General features: G+C 36.9%; 1 protein-coding gene across 2 annotated transcripts in view; it reads right to left on the bottom strand.

Moving 5' to 3' along the window:
* Window positions 1-385: 385 nt before the first annotated feature.
* Window positions 386-19,138, bottom strand: part of cpeb4b (cytoplasmic polyadenylation element binding protein 4b) — a 38,988-nt gene continuing 20,235 nt past the window's right edge. Inside the window, exons 3-11 of one of the 2 annotated variants that reach the window (XM_077197423.1) lie at window positions 16,791-16,881; window positions 12,372-12,422; window positions 11,170-11,193; window positions 8,801-8,971; window positions 8,577-8,666; window positions 6,887-7,005; window positions 6,637-6,751; window positions 5,649-5,830; window positions 386-4,088 (exon numbers count right to left, since the gene is read on the bottom strand). In XM_077197423.1, coding sequence (XP_077053538.1) covers window positions 3,861-4,088; window positions 5,649-5,830; window positions 6,637-6,751; window positions 6,887-7,005; window positions 8,577-8,666; window positions 8,801-8,971; window positions 11,170-11,193; window positions 12,372-12,422; window positions 16,791-16,881 — 1,071 coding nt within the window. In that variant the 3' untranslated portion in view covers window positions 386-3,860. The remainder of the gene's footprint in view (window positions 4,089-5,648; window positions 5,831-6,636; window positions 6,752-6,886; window positions 7,006-8,576; window positions 8,667-8,800; window positions 8,972-11,169; window positions 11,194-12,371; window positions 12,423-16,790; window positions 16,882-19,138) is intronic. The other variant, XM_077197424.1, reaches the window with a different exon arrangement.

The raw sequence follows: 19,138 nt of genomic DNA on the forward strand, positions 1-19,138 counted from the left end.
AAGGGTTAATTCGCCCCAAAATGAAAATAATCCCATAAATTGACTTGCCCTCAAGCCACCCTAGATGTAAATGTTCATTCAGCCAAACACAATCAATTATTAAAACATATCCTGGCTCTTCCAAGCTTTGTAACGGGAGTGAACGGTACAAAAGCCCAAAAAAGCGCATCATAAAATTAATCCATATGACTCCATCCATACGGTTAATAAATGCCTTCTGAAGCAAAGCCATGCATTTTTGCAAGAAAAAAATACTTTCTAAAGCATAATCACTAGCTTCCGGTAACGGCCGCACACGAGTCTAGAGACCAATCGATGAAAATGGAGAGAATATCTAGAGGAGGAGACTTGACTATTTCAGGCAAGAAAAGCAAATGAAGTCCATGTCTTGTCACAGTTAAGTTTTATTCATTCAACATTTCACATTACAAATATTTAAAAATTATGCATATTGTTATAAATAGTTGGCTGCAAACAATTAAATAACATTAGATTTTTCTTTTTGTTTCACTAGCACTTACAGACCAACTCCTAGAATATGGACATTTTGTATAACATAACTTAATTAGAAAGAAAAATACAAAAATAGGAACTTATAAAGTGAAATGACAATAAAAATTAAGGTGATATCTTAGGTAAAAAAAAAATGCTATTAATAAATACAACAACCTTCCCATACACAGTTAAAAACTATTGAAATTTTGCCATTAAGTAACATCGTTAACAGACAGATATTTAAATATTTATTTTCCTTCAGAAAATGTGAACCATATATTGTGGAGCACAATATAGCAATTAGTAAAAACTAGACACTTTAACATATTAAAAGCTTCACCTCAAAAATATAACAAAAATCTGATCAAAATTATAAAAATTAATTATACATTCCAATTAAAAATATACCAATAAACAGCTAAATACATTGTTGACCTAATAATTACAATGCAATCAATCACAGTAGCTTGAAATAAAATAAGCAAATGAGCACAAAACCTTTAATGTTTTAAAAATAACTTCAATTATTTATATTAGTACAAATAGTTTGATTTCTTTTCTTTTTTACAAACACCAGCATGAAAAGGATTACAATAACAGTAGAAAATGACTGTGAAAAACATATTAACATCTTCTTTAAATGTCGGCAATTAAAAATGGCATTAAAGAATTACATTGCAAAGAGTCTTTATCTGGAAAAAGTTCAAAAAAAGTATTGCACATAACAACTCCAAGTTAACTTGCAACATTTACCACATTCAAGTCTTAAGTTCCCCTTCCTCCAAACGGGTTTTGCGTTACTTCAAACAGACAGTGGGGATGAAGTTTTCTCAAGTCTTTTCACCAGCGTACTAATAGAAGATGCTTTCGTCCTGCACTGCGAATTCATCGTTTTAGAGTTCTGTGTGTGTGTGTGTGTGTGTGTGTCCTACCGAGACTGGATTATATCGTGGGAAGAAGGGTGCAGGGGTGTGGGGTGGCCTTAAACGAAAGCTTTAGAACATCCGGTGCACAACCACAACAATTAATTTCAATAGCTACGTTTTTTTTTCTTCTTCTCGTCATGCATGCTAAGGATTACAATAGGAACTAGTTGGCAGTTCAAGAATATATATTTTCAACTGTTAAAATACCTAGACATCAAACATCCATTCGTGTGATACGAGGAACCAGATTAGCATTCTCCTAATATTATTATAGTTTATATTCCAGCTATGGAGACGAGGTCATCTTTTAGCCATTTTTGCGCGATATGAACATGAACGACAACGTGTTCTTCTTACCATGCTGCTGTCAGCTCAAAATTTCCCAAGTCTAGGGTTGCCATTTAAATCTAGTGTACAAGAGCCAAGACCTTAAGCAATGCACTTTTGAACTCTCCTCTGCAGATTTGTCGCGTCAACACAAGTGCGTGCTTTAGTTGTAAAGATTCCTCAGCACTGAAATGTATAAAAAGCATAATTGAAAATAATATATATTAAATTTCACTCAACCTCTTTTTTTTTTAACTCTTAAAATGAAAATTTCCATATATGCACATCTCTCAGTAACAAAAGTACAAAAGCTACCTTTCACAATGTGAAAAATTGAGGTATTGCAAAAAGGAGTTTTTTTTTCCATTTGTGAAAAATGTGCCTAAAATGACTGTTGAAAAAAAAGTATTTAGAAAAGTAGTGCATAATAAATGTTTATATGTGCATGACAAAATAATTTAGCTAGAAAACACTGTACCAAAAAATCAGCAGGCCATGTATAAAATAATCATCTTTTTTTTTTTTGTGTAGCCATCTTATTAACAGCAAGTTCTTCAAAAAGTGTTTAACTTCGAAAATGTTGGAGCGCCGCAGCCAGCAGCTCGAGTGACGGTGCTGAGCGGGTCTGTCGGGACGCCATCATCACGCCGACGCGAGGATCCGTTTATCACTAGTGTATCACTAACTCCCTGACTTATGCGCGTTACGGTTTCCATCAATTTGAATATCTCGTGCGTCTCCTCGTTGGACCTTTGGGAAAGCGGGTGGTTCTCACTAGTGTTACTAGGACTTAAACTGCATGCTGATCGATTTCAAGGCCAATCTTTGGTTTGCTGGAGCCCATCTGGTCTTTATACTGAATGGGACGATGACTGAGTTGGGGGTCGGGGGCCAAAAAATAATCAAATCTGCAGGGAGAAAGAAAGGAAACGTCCATGGTTTTCGCTAGCTACCACACAGCCATCTTTGGTTCCCTAATGTCGGAAAGTAAAAGCTCTTGTGTATTAGGTGAGCGTTGGGAGAGGATGGAGAGGTGCATGGACTACCTTCAGTTATGCTTTACACTCAGGCTGAGCGGATCGGTCTTCTACGTAGCGTTCACTGCTGTTCTGCTCTTCTCAGGGCTTCTGGGGGCTGGGGAAAGGCTTACGAGACACATATTGCGAGTTAAAGAATGAAAACGAAAGGCTTGCCGCTGAAAGCCTGAGAGAACGACGGCAACGAAATCAAGTTCCTTGCATTGGAACCAGCTTGCAGGCAGACTACTGCAACTTTAACAACATACATTCCCCACTAGGATTGCTGAATCTCCAATTCAAATCAGGAAGTGACAGAGCAGATTTTCTCAATGTGCCGTTTGCTGATGTCATTTCCTTTTCTGTGGTCCTGCGGGGGAAAGGGTGAGACCAGCTTTGATTTTTTTCTTCTTTTCTCTATATATATTCGACTTAAACTAGCAGCTAAGCTTGAGGTATTAGTTTTCTTGCATGTCACAATGGAGATCAAATCCAGACAGCTGTTGTGGAATCAGTTGTTGTTGTCATCAGGAAACATTAAAGATTAGCATGGTCTTAAAGATAAAAAAAAAGAAACAGAGCGTTGAGAGAATTCGCTTCTTCTGTTTTCAAATCCCAAGCTTTGGTTAACAACTCAGATCTTAGACCACACATCTGCACTCTGGCTACCGAAGGAACAAGTGCACTCGTCTTTTCGCACCTGCTCCTTTGCCTTTTCCGTTAAATTAAAATAGGACGTAATACTTCCAATCGCAATGTTAACAAAAAGCCAATTCTAAAAGTCATGCAGATACTTACTGACAAATTATACTAATACTCAATATATTCACATCTCTGTGCACTCGAAAATGAAATATAATGGAGTTATAAAAAAATAGAGAGATGGATTAGACATTTTCTTTTTCTTCCTGAATCTTTTTTTTGGATACACATCCATTTTTTTAAATATATTAAATGGCAAATTAAAATCATATATTTTTTTGTATGTCTTTTTTCTTTTTTTTAAGTTAAACTAAAAAGGAACCAGCAACAGAAAAGTGCATTTATTTCGATGATGATTCTGCGACTCCTCTCTCTCTCTCTCTCTTTACCAGCTTCAGTTCCAGCGGAAGGAGATGTGGCGAGGTCGGTCTCCTCCTTCCTTCACCAGGGGCTTGTGAAACTCGCGGCCGGCGCGTGAGTGGATGGCCGCCCAGCAGTATTCACAGTAATACTGGAGACAGGTCACGTTAGCGCAGAAGAACGGAGCGAACTTCCCTCCGCAGCGAGTCCCCTGACACTCGTCACACAGCTGGTCATCCAAGACGTATGGCTTCACTTCCACCTGGACCGAGACACATCAGCACACGGTTACACACACGCGTGCCATTCATATCAAACGCTTGTATTGTTTTATTCAAATATTTGCTTTTTTTTTTGCATTGTGACATTTTCATGATAATTATGGACATTTTCCATTCAAGTAGTTTGTAATCCCCATTATTCTTAATATTAACGGTCACTACAGGAAAAATTGTATTGTTACAATTTGAACCTATTTTTTTTTTAATGTATATGCTGGCATTCTTATATGTGTATTGCTCATTTAATCTGTTCTGCAATTTTATTATTCACTTGATGTTATTTTGTTGTGTGTAAATAAAATTTAAAAAAAAGGCAGTACAACAATGTATAAATACCAACAACTGAAATTAAAACAAAGACCATTAAAAAACCTTTTTGTTGATTGAAATACAAATTGAAAACAAATTAAGCTTACTTCATTTCAGGTAGCTTCTCATTTTCATTTAGTTTAACTTGATGTACTTAAATGATTAAAACAAAAATACAAATTAATAAATCTATACAGACATAGAAATCATGTAAAAATTACAAAAACTAAATTAAAATAAAAACTGGGGGGAAAAAAAACAAGAAAAAAACACTATAATAGTATCTCAAAGATACTAAAATAACATTGACCACAAACGCAAAACTGATCAATTGTAATGAGGATTAGGGGAAACCACTGACATGAATTTTTTTTTTTAAATGCACCTTAAACCTTAAAATTTTACATTTAAATGCAAAATATATTTTATCTTTTGTGTCTTAAAATATGACATTTTATTCAGGTTTCATAGGATTGTATCATCGTTAAGTATATCCTGACCATTTCAGTCTCAAAATCTGGGGTTATTGGGTTAAAAATATCGATTTCAAGATTTTAATCGATTCTCATTTTAAAGAATCGATTTCGATTCTTAAATCTCAGGAATCGATCTTCTAGTCTATGATGTTTTCAGTTGATGAATGATGCTGAAATGTATCATGTCTCATGTAATCACTCAGCGTTTCAACCGTGGAAATACGTTGATGGAACAACTTGTAAACAATGTCACGTAACGTCACATTTACCTCAGAAAAACGAAAGTATTTTGATAAATATATGCACTATATTGCATATTCGTTGTATTTTTACTTGACCTATTATTCAATATGTAATGTATTTTTTAACAAATCTGTCATGTTTTAATGACTGAAACAATTATGTCATTAAAAATGTATTATCATAACATTATTATTATTAAAAAATACAAATCAGTAATATTATAGTGATGTACCAACTGGCGTTCCCAGTATAGTTTGCAGCATAAGTTGAGAGATATTTTTTGTCTTGATGAATTTTGCCATGTAGTGTACTTGATCTAAATGAAAACTTGCGAATAAAAATCGTTAAATTTGTGTCAAAGCCCAGCCCTAATAGGAACGCATTTAAATTTCAACTAAAACCCGTTCATGTTGAAATGTTTTAGTGTTTGAGTGTTTGTGAGGCTCGCTGGATCAATGCCATGTCAATAAAGGGGAGTGTGCAAGTGTGTGTTTTGTGGAAGTCAGCACTGACCCGTTTATCAATTTCCCCATGCTGCAGTTGTACAAAACGAGCACTGATAGCAGCGATGTAGCTCTGCTGATTAGAGAAGGCCACCCGCCCCGCTCCCTTCGGGTACTTCAGCTCTGGGTCTGTGTCGATGCCTGCGTAACACACGCCACCATACAGCCGGTCCATGATCATCGCCAGCTCCACTGTCACAAACACAACACACTCCATGGTGAACGTTCGAAATAAAACAAGCCTACTCAAATAAAATGACAACTCCATGAAGTTGAGCAGTTTTGGGGAAGCGACTTTAAAAGTGTAGCCAATGCCAAGCTACATACTATTTACCAAGCTACACTACAACTGTACTTCTGAACATGCAAAAATATTATGCTTTACACAAAAATATTAAGTGGCACAACTGTTAGCTCAATATTGATAATAATCAGAAATGTTTCTAATATTAGAATGATTTCTGAAGGATCATGTGACCCTGAAGACTGGAGTAATGATGCTGAAAATGCAGCTTTAATCACAATTTTTTTTACGGATTAAAGGTTAAATTTATAAAGTTTTTTTTTTTCAAATTTGAATGATATTAAACAATAATTATTTGTATCAATTTTCATTTCAATAATAATTTTCCCTGTATAATGTTCCCGCTGTGTCATGAAGCATTTCTACAGCGGTGGAGAGTTTCCTGATAACTACTGATTTCCTAATAAAGTACATTAAAGAGATCCCACCACCCTCTGATATACAAGTGCATTTTTTAATACCAATTTTTTGGGTCAATATTTACAGGTATAACTCGTGTTAAAAAACAAAAACATATGTTCAAAGGTAAATAATGTTGAGGGAGCCACTAAAAAAAGTCACTGAATTCAATTCTAGGGGAGCTGGATTGGTTCATCCTCGCACGAATTAAATAAAACAGAGCGTACAAATGATTATGTATCTAATGTCTCACAGAAACGGCACACTATTTCTGAAAGAAGAAAAAGCCTCAAACCTGCACGAAGTGGACGAGGCACTCCACCCACGAATATGGTCTTCCTGGGGTCTAGAGGCTGGGATCCATCCATCACAAAGTCACTGTCATTCAAATTCCACGGGCGAATCTGGACCTGTAACAAAACAATACATTGAGTTCAAATCCACGGAGAAAAGAATATCAGCTTCTATAAGGACAAATAAGGGCAGTATAACGCCTGATTATCATAAAGTGCAGCTGTTAAAGACAAAAAGAAAATCATCCTTACAGGTTTGTCTTTAATGGTGGGGCTGGAAACACACAGGTAGAGTTTTCCGTCCTCCTCGATGCAGGCATCAATAAGGGCTTGAACTGAGCTCTCATCTTGAAACAACAGGAATGCGTAACCTTTGGGAAAACACATTTTAGAGTTAGAAAGCTGCAGGAAAGGCAGAAGTACTAAATTTGACATTAAAAGAATAAATAAAGGATATGATGCCAAAACAACTTAACATTATCGGTAGCACACAAATCTAAATTGTGACATCAATTACTCGCCCTCATGTGGTTCCCAACCCATAACACATTCAATCATCTTTGAAACACACATTAAGATCGTTTTAATGTGAGATATCTGTCCTTGTATTGAAAGTCCATTACACCAAAACTTTTATTAAAGACATTGTAAAAAATAATCCACATGAATCAAGCCGTCTTCTGAAGTCTTCTGAAGAGACAGGATTGTTTTATATGTTGAACAGATTTATTCAGTCCATCATATTAAGTGATTGTGTCTCTTCAAAACACTTCACCGCTCATATGAAATATGGAGTGGAATGGACGTTTAGTGCAGGGACAAAATAGTTAAATTAGGGCTGGGGAAAAATATATATATTCTCATTTTGAAGAACTGATATTGATTCTTAAACCCCAAGAATTGATCTTTCAGTCTATGGCGTTTTCAGTTGATCAATGAAATAAGCTTCATATCGCGCCTCCCATCCAATAAATCGCGATAAGCTTTGTGCTTTTATGTGTTATTTCTGTTTTACAAAGCTTTAGATTTAAAATTCTGTCAATTTTATTACAAAATGAAAACAATAAATACAGGTTTGGCACTCTTTAATGTTACAGATCACTGTAGCGCCTCTCTTCAAGAGAAGCGGCGCGTGAACCGATCTTCTCTTCTGCTTTACTACTAGTTACAGCACCAAATAAACATGAATGAACATCAGAACTATGGTGAAAGATGCAGAACAACTGGCCAAAATGAGTACCGTCTCCCGTAATCGCTCAATCGGGGTCTCAAACGCAGAAAGACGTTAACAAAACGGCTTTGTAAACAATGTCAGGTAACGTCACATTTACATCAGAAAAGCCTATATAGCCTATGCACTATAATGTATACTCATTGTACTTTTACTTAAACTTCTTCAATATTAAATGTGTGTTTGACCAAATACTTCATGTTTTTATGACATCCACCATTTAAATGTTTACATATATAAAACGAGTAGAAAAAAACTGTCATTAAAAATTGTATTATTATAAAAAATACTTCCTTGTGTGTAATTTAAAATGGAAGTAGCCTACAAATCAGTAAATTGTAACCTTAATATAATAGTGATTTATCAACTCAGGTTCCCTGTATAGTTAGGAAATTTACCATGTACTGATCTAATTGATCAATATCGGATCAAATTTGAATCAAATCACAAGCTTATGAATCAGAATCGAATGGTGAAGTTTGTGTCATTGCCCAGCCTTATTAAAAATATCGAACGAAAGTCTAACGACATTAGGGTGAGTAACAAGAGACAAGAATTTTCCTTTTTGAGTGAACTATCCTTTTAATAAGTACCAAAGTGCTGTCATGTGATGAGCCAGCAGAAACTAAAACATTGGATACTATTAAAGACTGTTTCTCGAAAGCCTTTGAAAGGATCCCATCTCTCCCAGTGGCAAAACTCTTAGCTCACCTTTCGGGGGGAAGTACGACTTGCTCTCTGCTTTGTGAGGCCAGTCCACAAACAGGTGCCCGAAGCGGCGAAAACTAGCGGTTATCTCATCTAGAAAAGATAATATAGCAGATAAGAGCAAGCAGCTTTCGTGGAAAAGCGTTCCAATGCTAACAAAGAACCTTGAAACCTGTTTTTGTTTTCATAAGCATGAGAGTAGAGGTCACCCGAAACACGTGTAATACCTTCGTCGATGTCAGGGGGGAGGCCACCCACGAAGACTTTACGAGAATAGCGCTCGACCCGCTCTCCGTTCTGGTGAGGGAAGCAGTGAGGGGAGCCCAGGCCAGGCAGGCTCTGATCCGATCGCTCCTCGTCTGGGAAACCATCTTCCATCGGGAACAGGGACGAGTGTCCTGAAGAGAGAGAGAGCAGGAACTATTATCTGTGTTACAATATCTGTGCACCACACAGGAAAACTCATTCCACTGACGGATTATTCCGAGCCCAAGAAATGCTAAGACAGACAATTGCATCATCTTGGTCGTGCAATTTTGTAAAGTGTAGGGATTTCTGAATTATGGATACTGTGGTCCTGTAATCAGAGCAATTTTAGCCCGCAGTTTCCGTACAATGATACACAGAGTTGTGTTAAAGGAAGGATGTGTGTACACTAGCGTTCAAATGTTTGGAGTTGGTAAGATTTTTTTTTTCATGTTTTTTTCCAAGGATGCATTTTTTTAATAAATAAAAAACCAACAAAACAAAAAGTATAAAACAGTATAAAAGGGGATATTGTGAAACATTCCTACAAGTTAAAGTTGCCTCTCTATTTTCATATGAACGTTTTAATGAAATGTATTCCTGCAATGGCAAAGCTGAATGTTCAGCAGCCATTACTCCAGGCTTCAGTGTTATGATTTTGTGCTCAAATCATTCAATATTATTCAATGTTGAAAAGAGATTTTTTTTTCAGGATTCTTTGATGAATAGAAAGTCCAAAAGAACAGCACTTATTTGAAAAAGCAATCTTTTATAACATTATAAATGTCTTTACATACTATCTAATTTAATGAATCCATGCTACATAAAAGTATTAATTATTTTAAAAATCGTACTGACCCCAAATTTTGAACGGAATTAAATTAAACCAGATTAACATTTAACAAGTTAAATGTACATACTTTATACTATATTAGTTATGAACAAACTAGATTCCGGAACTGAAAACAAATGCATCTTTGAAATATTTGTGCAAACGTAGGAAGGAATGTATGTTTGCCAAATTTATACTAAAAAAATAAGCTGTGCATTACAGATTTTAATGGAGTTTTAGGTGGTCTGGATTGTAGAAATGCATTTCTACAATTAAGAGAATATTTTGTGTCAAAATCTGTTAATGTGAGTGTGAATGGCCAGCGCATGTCATGGTCGTTCGGTGTCAAATCAACCAAATTTCAGAAACTTCCCCAGCTAAAATGCTAGACTTTGATATTTTTTCTGAAGAAAGACCAACATATATAGTAATCAAAGCCAAAATATTAAATGTCATGAAAGTATATTGACTGAGTAATCCAATATTTTGTATATTATTGGTCAAAATGACAATTTACACCTGAGATTTGGATCCGAATTTCAGGGGGGTAAGAATGACTTTATAAAGATGGCAGCATCATTCTTTTATTTTTACACAGAGATTTGTAGGTCTATTAGTGAAATCTGTTAACTTTAACAATCTTGGTTGCATTATATGCAAACAGTGACCTTTCAAAAATGGGAAAAAGAACTTTTTTTTGTCCCAGGTTTGCATGCCTGTAACTCAAAAGTTTTAAAGATATCCTAATATCCTTTTAGATTTTGGTTTTCAACAAACATTTCTCTCAGTATCTTCATTTTAAATGCCCTATAAAAGGTACATTCCAAGAGATATGGAGATCTTAATGCAGTTCCATAAGTAAATTGGTAGCCAAAATTGTACACATTTTCAGTGGTCAAAAACCAAATGTGTGTCACGTTGCATCCAGCTGATACTTTTTTTCTTTTAAAGAGGAATTTCTAAACCACAAATAATGTTGAAACTAGAAATGTATCCTGTTTTTATTTCCATCAACACAATTGCATAGGATATACCCGTCTGAGTCCCATAAAAAACGATAAAATCAGCTTATTTTAGCAGGGGAGCTCTGGTTGAGTTGACCGAATGAGCCTCCAGTAACAGGCCGAGAGCTGGAGAATGTATATTAGTTCACTGGCTCAAGCCACAGATTTCCTCCTGACGTGACACAACACCGGCCTGAGCTGCTTTTCAAGACTTATGTAAGAGACTTAGTCACAACTGTGGCCTGGATGGGTGTGTGTGTGTGTGTGTGTATGATGGGGGTTGTACAGACCACAGAACAGCCACAATCAAATTTACTCTTCACCAAAAAATCTTCTGAATACAGCAGAAAAGAGTCACACAATCGATACACAAATGGAAATGAAGGTTGCAAGTGATCATGCAAACAATTAGCAATGCCCCAAAACATTTCATGCAGATGCTGGATTATGCCACCGATAATTATGATAGTTTGAAAGTCTTTGCTCATTTGGATTTGTTAAAAGTTGTCTTTACCTCGTCGCCTCCCATAATTCCTTGCTGCATGTAAAATAAAATGATCACACGTGAAGTAACACATCCCCAATGAAAATGTAAACTTTCTGGCTAAAATGAACAGTGGAATTATGCTTTTTATACCAAACCTGACTGAATCAATGTCACGCTTTAAACTAATGTGTTGAAACGTATGTGCCAGTTTAGATCAGTTAGCTGACTAATTTGGATGATTATAATCAAAATCTAGCAAAAACTATAATTTACTGGCCATTAACTCAAACACTGCTAACAAGACTCACACTAAACGGTCTGGATTGCCTCGGCTCAGTGACTGAGAAGACTGGGTGCATTTATTTTTTGAAGAAGCACTTGTGTGATTCAGCACATCTGTCCAAAGCATTACTAATTGCTGCCGATATCCAGATCAATATATTCACCGGAGACATGATACCTCTCAAACTACAATTCAGTGAGTATTGGCACACTTATTAGCATTTCTGATTTAAACTTCAGTAGGAAGTAATTCTCAAGCGAAACGGTTCAAACAATCCACAAATGTTGATAGAAATCTCTGCATGGCATTTTATATTATTGTAAAAATATATTGTAGATACTGTATTGCTAATAAATATATTATATTGGTGCATATAAATGTAATATTTAAATAATATAATACTTCCTTCAGTTTCATTAAGAGAAAAAAAAAGTGTACAAAACATGTCTTGACTATACTAATGTAGCTATACTACATTTTATCAGCATTTTACTTTTTGCATTAAACAATTCAAATTTACTAAGGAACAACAGCTATGTAGCCTAGTTGAAATGATGGTATCTCATATTAAAAAGCTAAAATAAATCAAGATTTGTTCATAAAAAAAAACAGGCTCGATTTAGATTTTTGCACAACCATACAAGATAATACACACTTATATGATGATATATATATATAATATCCTTTATTTGTCTTAATTGGGGTAAAACTGGCAAACTATAAATATTTGCATTACCTCATGTCTCAAACGCATTCAAATGAAATGCTACAGCTAAAAGGGGAAGTCCTAACAGCAAATTAATTTAAGTAAGACAAAGTGCTCCAAACTAAACCTATTTTAGTACTTCCTTGACAGAAACATGCAGAGTATTTTAACAACAGCTTGTTGGGTCGGTCTTCGGCTTGAGCCACAAGCACACTAGACCAATATAATATATGTACATACCATTGATGGGCAAGGGGCTGTCTCCTCCTGGATGGGTGAATCCGAGGCGACCTTCGAGAGAGGAGGGTATACATCAGCCGTTTGAAATGACATAATACACAGGAGAGTAACAGGTCTCTCGTTTCACACTTAAGTTATTTGTCACTTGATAAAGGTGGCTGTTCAGAAGCAAAAACAAGTTAATGTCACCTAAACAATGTTTCCCTTACAGTTGATCCAACCACAGAATTGGACTTTGTTATACCATAACTGGGGCGACAGTGGCTCAGTGGTTCATGTAGGTTGTCTACAAACCGAAAGGTTGGTGGTTCTATCCCCGGTTCCACCTGACCAAGTGTCGAGGTGTCCATGAGCAAGACACCTAACCCCAGCTGCTCCCGACGAGCTGGATGGCGCCTTGCATGGCTGACACCGCCGTCAGTGTATGAATGAGTGAGTGAATGGGTGAATGGGAGGCAAATATGTAAAGCACTTTGGTGGCCATTGGGTCTGTGAAAGCGCTATATAAATGCAGTCCATTTACCATAACTAATAATATTTTTCTTCAAAATTTAAATGCTTTTAGAACTCCATTTGTAGTTTATACAACTACACTGATATACACATCGTCATAAAAACAAGCGGCCAGTATATACGGATGTACGTCTCATTAATCTACAGTCCACAATCCACATTACAGATGTTATAAATAAAAACAATCTAAAACATTTCTTGGATTGAGTAGTTGAAATTGTTTCAGAAAATTCTGATATCAGAATACAACATATTTAGGTAGCAATGCTGTTTTGAAACCACACCAATGACTAAAGTAACACCCCTAACCAGAAAAATATGATATAAACAACTTTACAGTAATACACGTTTTGACAAAAATAGGAAGGCTTATGAACACACCCAAACCCTCAAATAAAAACACTCTGGCTTGACCCAGATTTGCACAAATCAAGTGATTGGCCTATTTCAAGGTCAAAACCGCAAACCTCACCGAAAGTGCCGGGTTTGCAGGCGTACGTGGTTAAGTGTTAACGGCGATTGATTCAAATCGCAAACTTACAAGCAGGTTTGAGGTTGGTGGTACTAACTCACTGAAATGGTTCACAAGAGTCATCCGAATGCGAATCGGACATCAAGAATTCACCGTGTCGAAGGTGCACTTAAAAACGCCATTCTACTCCTCCAAGGAATAACTGATGAAAACGGTCATCAGAACGTGTTTGCAGGGTTTCATATGTTACATTTCATCTTCCAGAGTGCCTTTTTTTTATTTGTATGACCGTTCACTACAAGTCAGAACGTTTTCGTGGTGTCTCACAATACTCTCCCGGATCTAGATCACTTTCGTTCTCATGCCTGTGGTAGAAGAATGAGAGGAAACATCAAGGTTTGTTTCTCTCAGTAGTGTTAACATGGATCTGGCTGCTCCCTCCTCCTGTTGTTCACTGCGAGAGCAGTCTGGTGGCCGGGGCCAGCACACCATTTTGTTGCTTTAGCAAGAACAGAGAGCTCTTTTACCAGCAAAGGACAATGCTGGAAGCTATTCAAAGCAACTTGTACACTGGACTAGTTCTGTTCCCCCGTCTCTTGTTTGTCATCTCTGCCACACTGGGCTGGCGTCTGCAGGGTCACTCTTCTGGATCTGAGGGGGCAGTTACGGAGAGACGCTGACCCCGAGGCCTTTTTACTCATTTGGTTATTAAATTAAGATATGAGAGAGAGCAGTTTTGATTCGAGAAACCATCCAACAGAGATTTCATTGTGTGTGTTTTTAAAAATCCACAGTAAATTAACTGCATTTCAGGGGTAGCATTAAGCATGGTCGAAAAGTGTAAGTCATCAAATGCTCCCGTTTGGATGTGCACGAATATTCAAATTTTTGAATATTCGATCTGTAATTATTATTCGAAAACTAAAATACTATTCGAATTTTACAACGTTGCTCTACGTTAAAGGGATAGTTCACCCAAAAATGAAAACTCTGTCAGCATTTACTCTCCCTCATGTTGTTCAACCCCGTAAGACCTTCGTTCATCTTCAGAACACAAATTAAGCTCAACACAAATTAAGATCACTGCATTCACGACTGCGCAGCTGTAGCGCGAGTGATCACATATATCATCTTCTGATCGCAAAAACGATTTTGAGACATATATACTTCCTTTAAGTTTCGTTGAGGGAGACAGGCTTAAGAACAGAAAACACAAAGTGCTGTTAGAAACTTCGCTTAGCAAACCGTTATCTTTGCGTCTCTGCAACGTCTGTCAGCGTTTTCTCACTCGAGCATATGGATATTATTGTTTTTTTATCAACATGAAACAATATAAACACGATAACCATATGCTGACTCGAGTGCATGTACGTTCTGTACGATATCTGGCACAGTGCTTTATCTTAAATGCTTTTGTTCTTTAGATTTTGTTTACACATATTTTTTTATGTTTTCAACTAAAAGAAAATCTTAAGATTCTGTATATAGTAAGCTTGATGTGTGTATTGCCTAATCGTAAGCTTGTTCAGAAATGGTCACAAAAACGTAACGAAAATAAAATAACGCCTTTCTCGTTAAACGTTATTTAAATAAACGAATATTCGATTTTTATGAGTAAATATTCGAATACAATATTTTTGAAAAATGCCCATCCCTGGTTTAAAGTCATGAAATGGCATTTGCATCCCCATTTTTACTCCAGTAACATAATTTGTTGTGAACTTCAATGAGAAAAATAAAATGGCACTTTATGCAACAAGAATTGATGGAAAACACCAGAATAGAACCAGGCCTGACTTCAAGTTGATTGTTGAGGTCAATCCTGAAAGAGCGTTTCTAACACCATGAATCTGCAGTGCCACGGCAAACAAAAATTATATTTGACCTGAGCTGCGAGCTTACAGTCTGAGCTGAATGTATTGAGACAAAAGAGACTGTCTGAAATGGCAAGAAAACAACCCAAGCAAGTTGTTCTTGAAGGCTGTAAAGCAAAAACAAACAAGAACAATCTGATTCACAAACAAATGATTTTTATGAGCCGTTTTCTAATGGTGAATCATTCAAAAGCACCCACAAACTCATGTGTTAAATCAGCCTGATGAATTGTTCACTGAATGAACTCACTGAACCCGTCAGAGCAGTTTCTGAATCAACATCTGACTCACTTACTGAACTTCCAGAGCTGCCAAACTTTAATTAGGAAAATTACAGACTGACTGTTCATATGACAATGTGCAGTTAAATATAAAGATTGAAAATAGTTTTTGTTTTTCATATTTTCATTTACAGAATAGTGTGCACATAGACAAACAGACCAGTAATGTTAATTAAGTAAATGGGGTCAAATTTGATTACACGTGGATTACCTTATTGCAGGTGTTCTTATAACCATTTATGAAAAGAAAACAACAAAATGTAACAGTTCCCTTCAAAGCACCGCCACAGATTACAAGTTTACAATTCACAAACTTTCCATGTCCTAAAAGCAGGCTGATGTGTTTATGTGTAGCTTCAGCGTTACACACACCACTGTTTGTAGGTCAACACAGAGCTTTATCTTTCGTTTTGCTCTGTTTGTGTGTTTGTGTGTTTGTGTGTGTGTGTGTGTGTGTGTGTGTGTGTGTGGGCGTGCAATGATTCAGCGCTAATGGGTCTCTTTTTACAGCTGCTCACTTTCACACCAAAAAACGTAACACCACATCTGTTGTAAAAGAAATCTACATAAAGAAAACAGGTTAGAAAATGCCACTGGAGAGCACAAAGGTAACAAGTCTCCAAAGACAAAAAGGAAACGTTTTGATGCCCGTTCACTTCATTTTCCCATTGTAATTCCATTCTGCTCAATTGGGAAATAACAAGCAGCTGTAGCCAGCAGCAGTGAGTGACCATAACAAAATATTAGATCCACTGTCTGCTTCAGAACATGCTCTAATACACGCTTGGAATAACGTCATTGGCTCATTAACTGCGGTGTGAATGCATTTACAACTGATATCAAAGGTGAGGCCTCCAGGGTTGCTCTGCGATCAGTTTTCAGCTGCCGTAAAAGAAGAATATAAAAGTGATGAAATAACTAACAAATTTTCAAAAAAATAAATGAGACACTGGTCACAGAACTGGAGCTCCATCAAATCAACATGATTTCCAACAAAAAGCTGAGAAAATAATGTTTTCGTCAAAGACTTTGTCAGGAGTCTTCAAAGGAAGTAATATGCGACCACAATGGTCAAGCACTTGTTGAGTGCATGATTGCATAGAAAAAGAAAAGCAGAAACGCTGTGTGAACGACCCCTTGCTGGAGTACAAGCCAGATACAGCTTCCATTAGATTACAGAGAGAGCAATGCAACTTAAACCACGTGAGCAGGACAAAGGTTTTTGGACATCAATACGGTACTTTGACACACAATCTCCTTTCGTGGACTCTTATCTTACCTTTCAGTGTGTCTTGCTCAGCCCTCATGATGTCAATCAGAGAGTTCTCCAGAGAATGCATGTTAAAGCCATCGAATGAACGGGGACGATCCTGTGAGGGGAGAAAAGGAGGATGGGTATCAAAAAAAAAACACAACTACGATGCCATTTCTCATATCCCACAGCTCTGCGGGAGTATCCCTTTCATCCACAATAGAGTTCAAGCTGTTGTGCTTTTGTTCATCTCAAAGAACTATATCCTGTTGAAAGGAAGTCACAAATGAAAGGCTCAACAGAGGCTCTACACCAAAGTATAAATCCAATTTGGTGCTCACTACTCACTTGACCCCTAGATCATGTGGCTAATGTCTGTGTGACAAGTCTAATGATTGACATGACTTATAAACACAAAGGTTGAAAAACTGGCTGAGACAGCACAGCGGCTTGATAAAAAACAACAAGCGAGGAAGATTCCACTTGACGGTTCCTCTGGTTTATACGGTTGGGTTACAATGACCAACAAATAGGGCTGGGGCGGTATGGATTTTTTCTAACCGCGGTTGAAAAGCAAGATTTTCCCGCGGTATGGCGGTAAACCGCTTCAAATACCACACCACCCCCCCCCACCCCTCGAGACAGACTTTCGCGCACGCACCAGAAGTCGTTTTTGCTACAGACTTCGTTAAATATTGTCACCTAGCCTACATCCGAAAAAAAACGAGCACAATTTGAAATAGTCAAATTTTCATCAAGCAGTAATTTGACATGAACCAATCACTGAATAGATTTCCTTATTTAAGAATATTCTCAGATACATTCACATTGAATTCATCATTTTCAGGAGAATACATTATGATGTTCACATTGGAAATGAAAGAACACCTATTGCAACATGTCTTAATTACAAATATTATACTCCATATTTATGTTTACATAATATAGTGTTATTTTTTATTTAATCTATGTCGATTATATGAAAAGTGAACAGCATGAGTAAGATAGGATCATAAGATGGCTCAGACACGATTTTGACCACTTTATTAAGTTTTGTTTTGTAGAAAGCCTTTCTTTAAATTAAATTTCGTTTTGTATAAATTGTACCTTAATCTTAATCACTGTTTACTTAACGAATTGCCTGGAATTAATAAATAAGAAGCAAATATAGCAGACATATAATCAGGAGGACGTGGAAGCGCGGGTGCGATCTCTTGCGCGTGAACTGGAGCTCGTCTCAAATGAACCGAAACTCGGCGTAGGCTAGGCCTAAATGTCTACTTTTAAACAAAATTCAAAATGAAATGATAAATTTTTGTCTACAGTTGCCTAGTCAGGTAAGGTCAGGTTTGCCGATGTGCGTTATAGGATATTTACTTATATATATTTATCCCTGTGCTCCGATCGGAGACGGAGTTCACTGCTGATATTCTGGGGATACAACATAGCCAATATACTAGGGACTTCAGCCTTTAAATATCTTTGCTGCATTGGATCTTTCTAGAACAGCCAAGAGCTTTCTAGCCTCGCGACAGCAGCGCCTCGCATTGCTCATAGACCTTAAAACAGTCAGCGCCGCGGATGCGGTTTCGAAAATTGATCAAAAAACGCTGGTGCGGGTGGATGGCGGACAGATGATGAGTTTTGTGATGCGGTTAGGGATGAAATAATAATAGCCCATCGGCGCATCTCTAATACTAATGGAATGTTATTATGTGTCATGGAACATTGCGCTCCTAAACTCGCGAAAGGTCGGATTTGCTCCATCTTTTGATGAGAAGTTTTGTTCAGAAAACCTTGAATCCATTTAAGCCACTATATCATTAGACATAATCCATATCATTAGAATCAGTGAATCCATGTCATTAGACACAACGTGCACACATGTGCAGGCCAATGTTTTTTTGTTTGTTATTTTTCGGTGATGACGGTGACAAGCTCAGACCCGCGGTTGGAGTCACGTGACCGCAGTATTGCGGTAATGCGGCAACCGTCCCAGCCCTACCAACAAACAATGTTAACAAGTCAAACCATGCGCAAAACCATATTTAAAAGGGAGAAAGCCATCTTTAACGAAGAGATAAAGCCTGAGATTGGCTATTTACATGACAAATGGCTCATACAGAACCCACAGGTTCATGAATATTCGTACCTAGATCAAAATAGCCTAATTGAACAGTTGCATTTGACATTACACAAAAAGACTTTCAGTGTGTGCAATCCCTGGAAACTAATTTCATGGTTTTGGCATTACTAATGTCATGCTGTACTAGATAAACTACAATTTATTATTGGATAAAGTAAAAAAAAAAAAAAAAAAACTGCAGGAGAGCCTAACTTTTGTACAAGGTAAATAAATGATGACTTTAAATGGA

The sequence above is a fragment of the Siphateles boraxobius genome, unplaced genomic scaffold (genome assembly GCF_051911475.1).
Source record: "Siphateles boraxobius isolate OS27281-9 unplaced genomic scaffold, OSU_SipBor_1 11, whole genome shotgun sequence".
Lineage (NCBI taxonomy): Eukaryota > Metazoa > Chordata > Actinopteri > Cypriniformes > Leuciscidae > Siphateles > Siphateles boraxobius.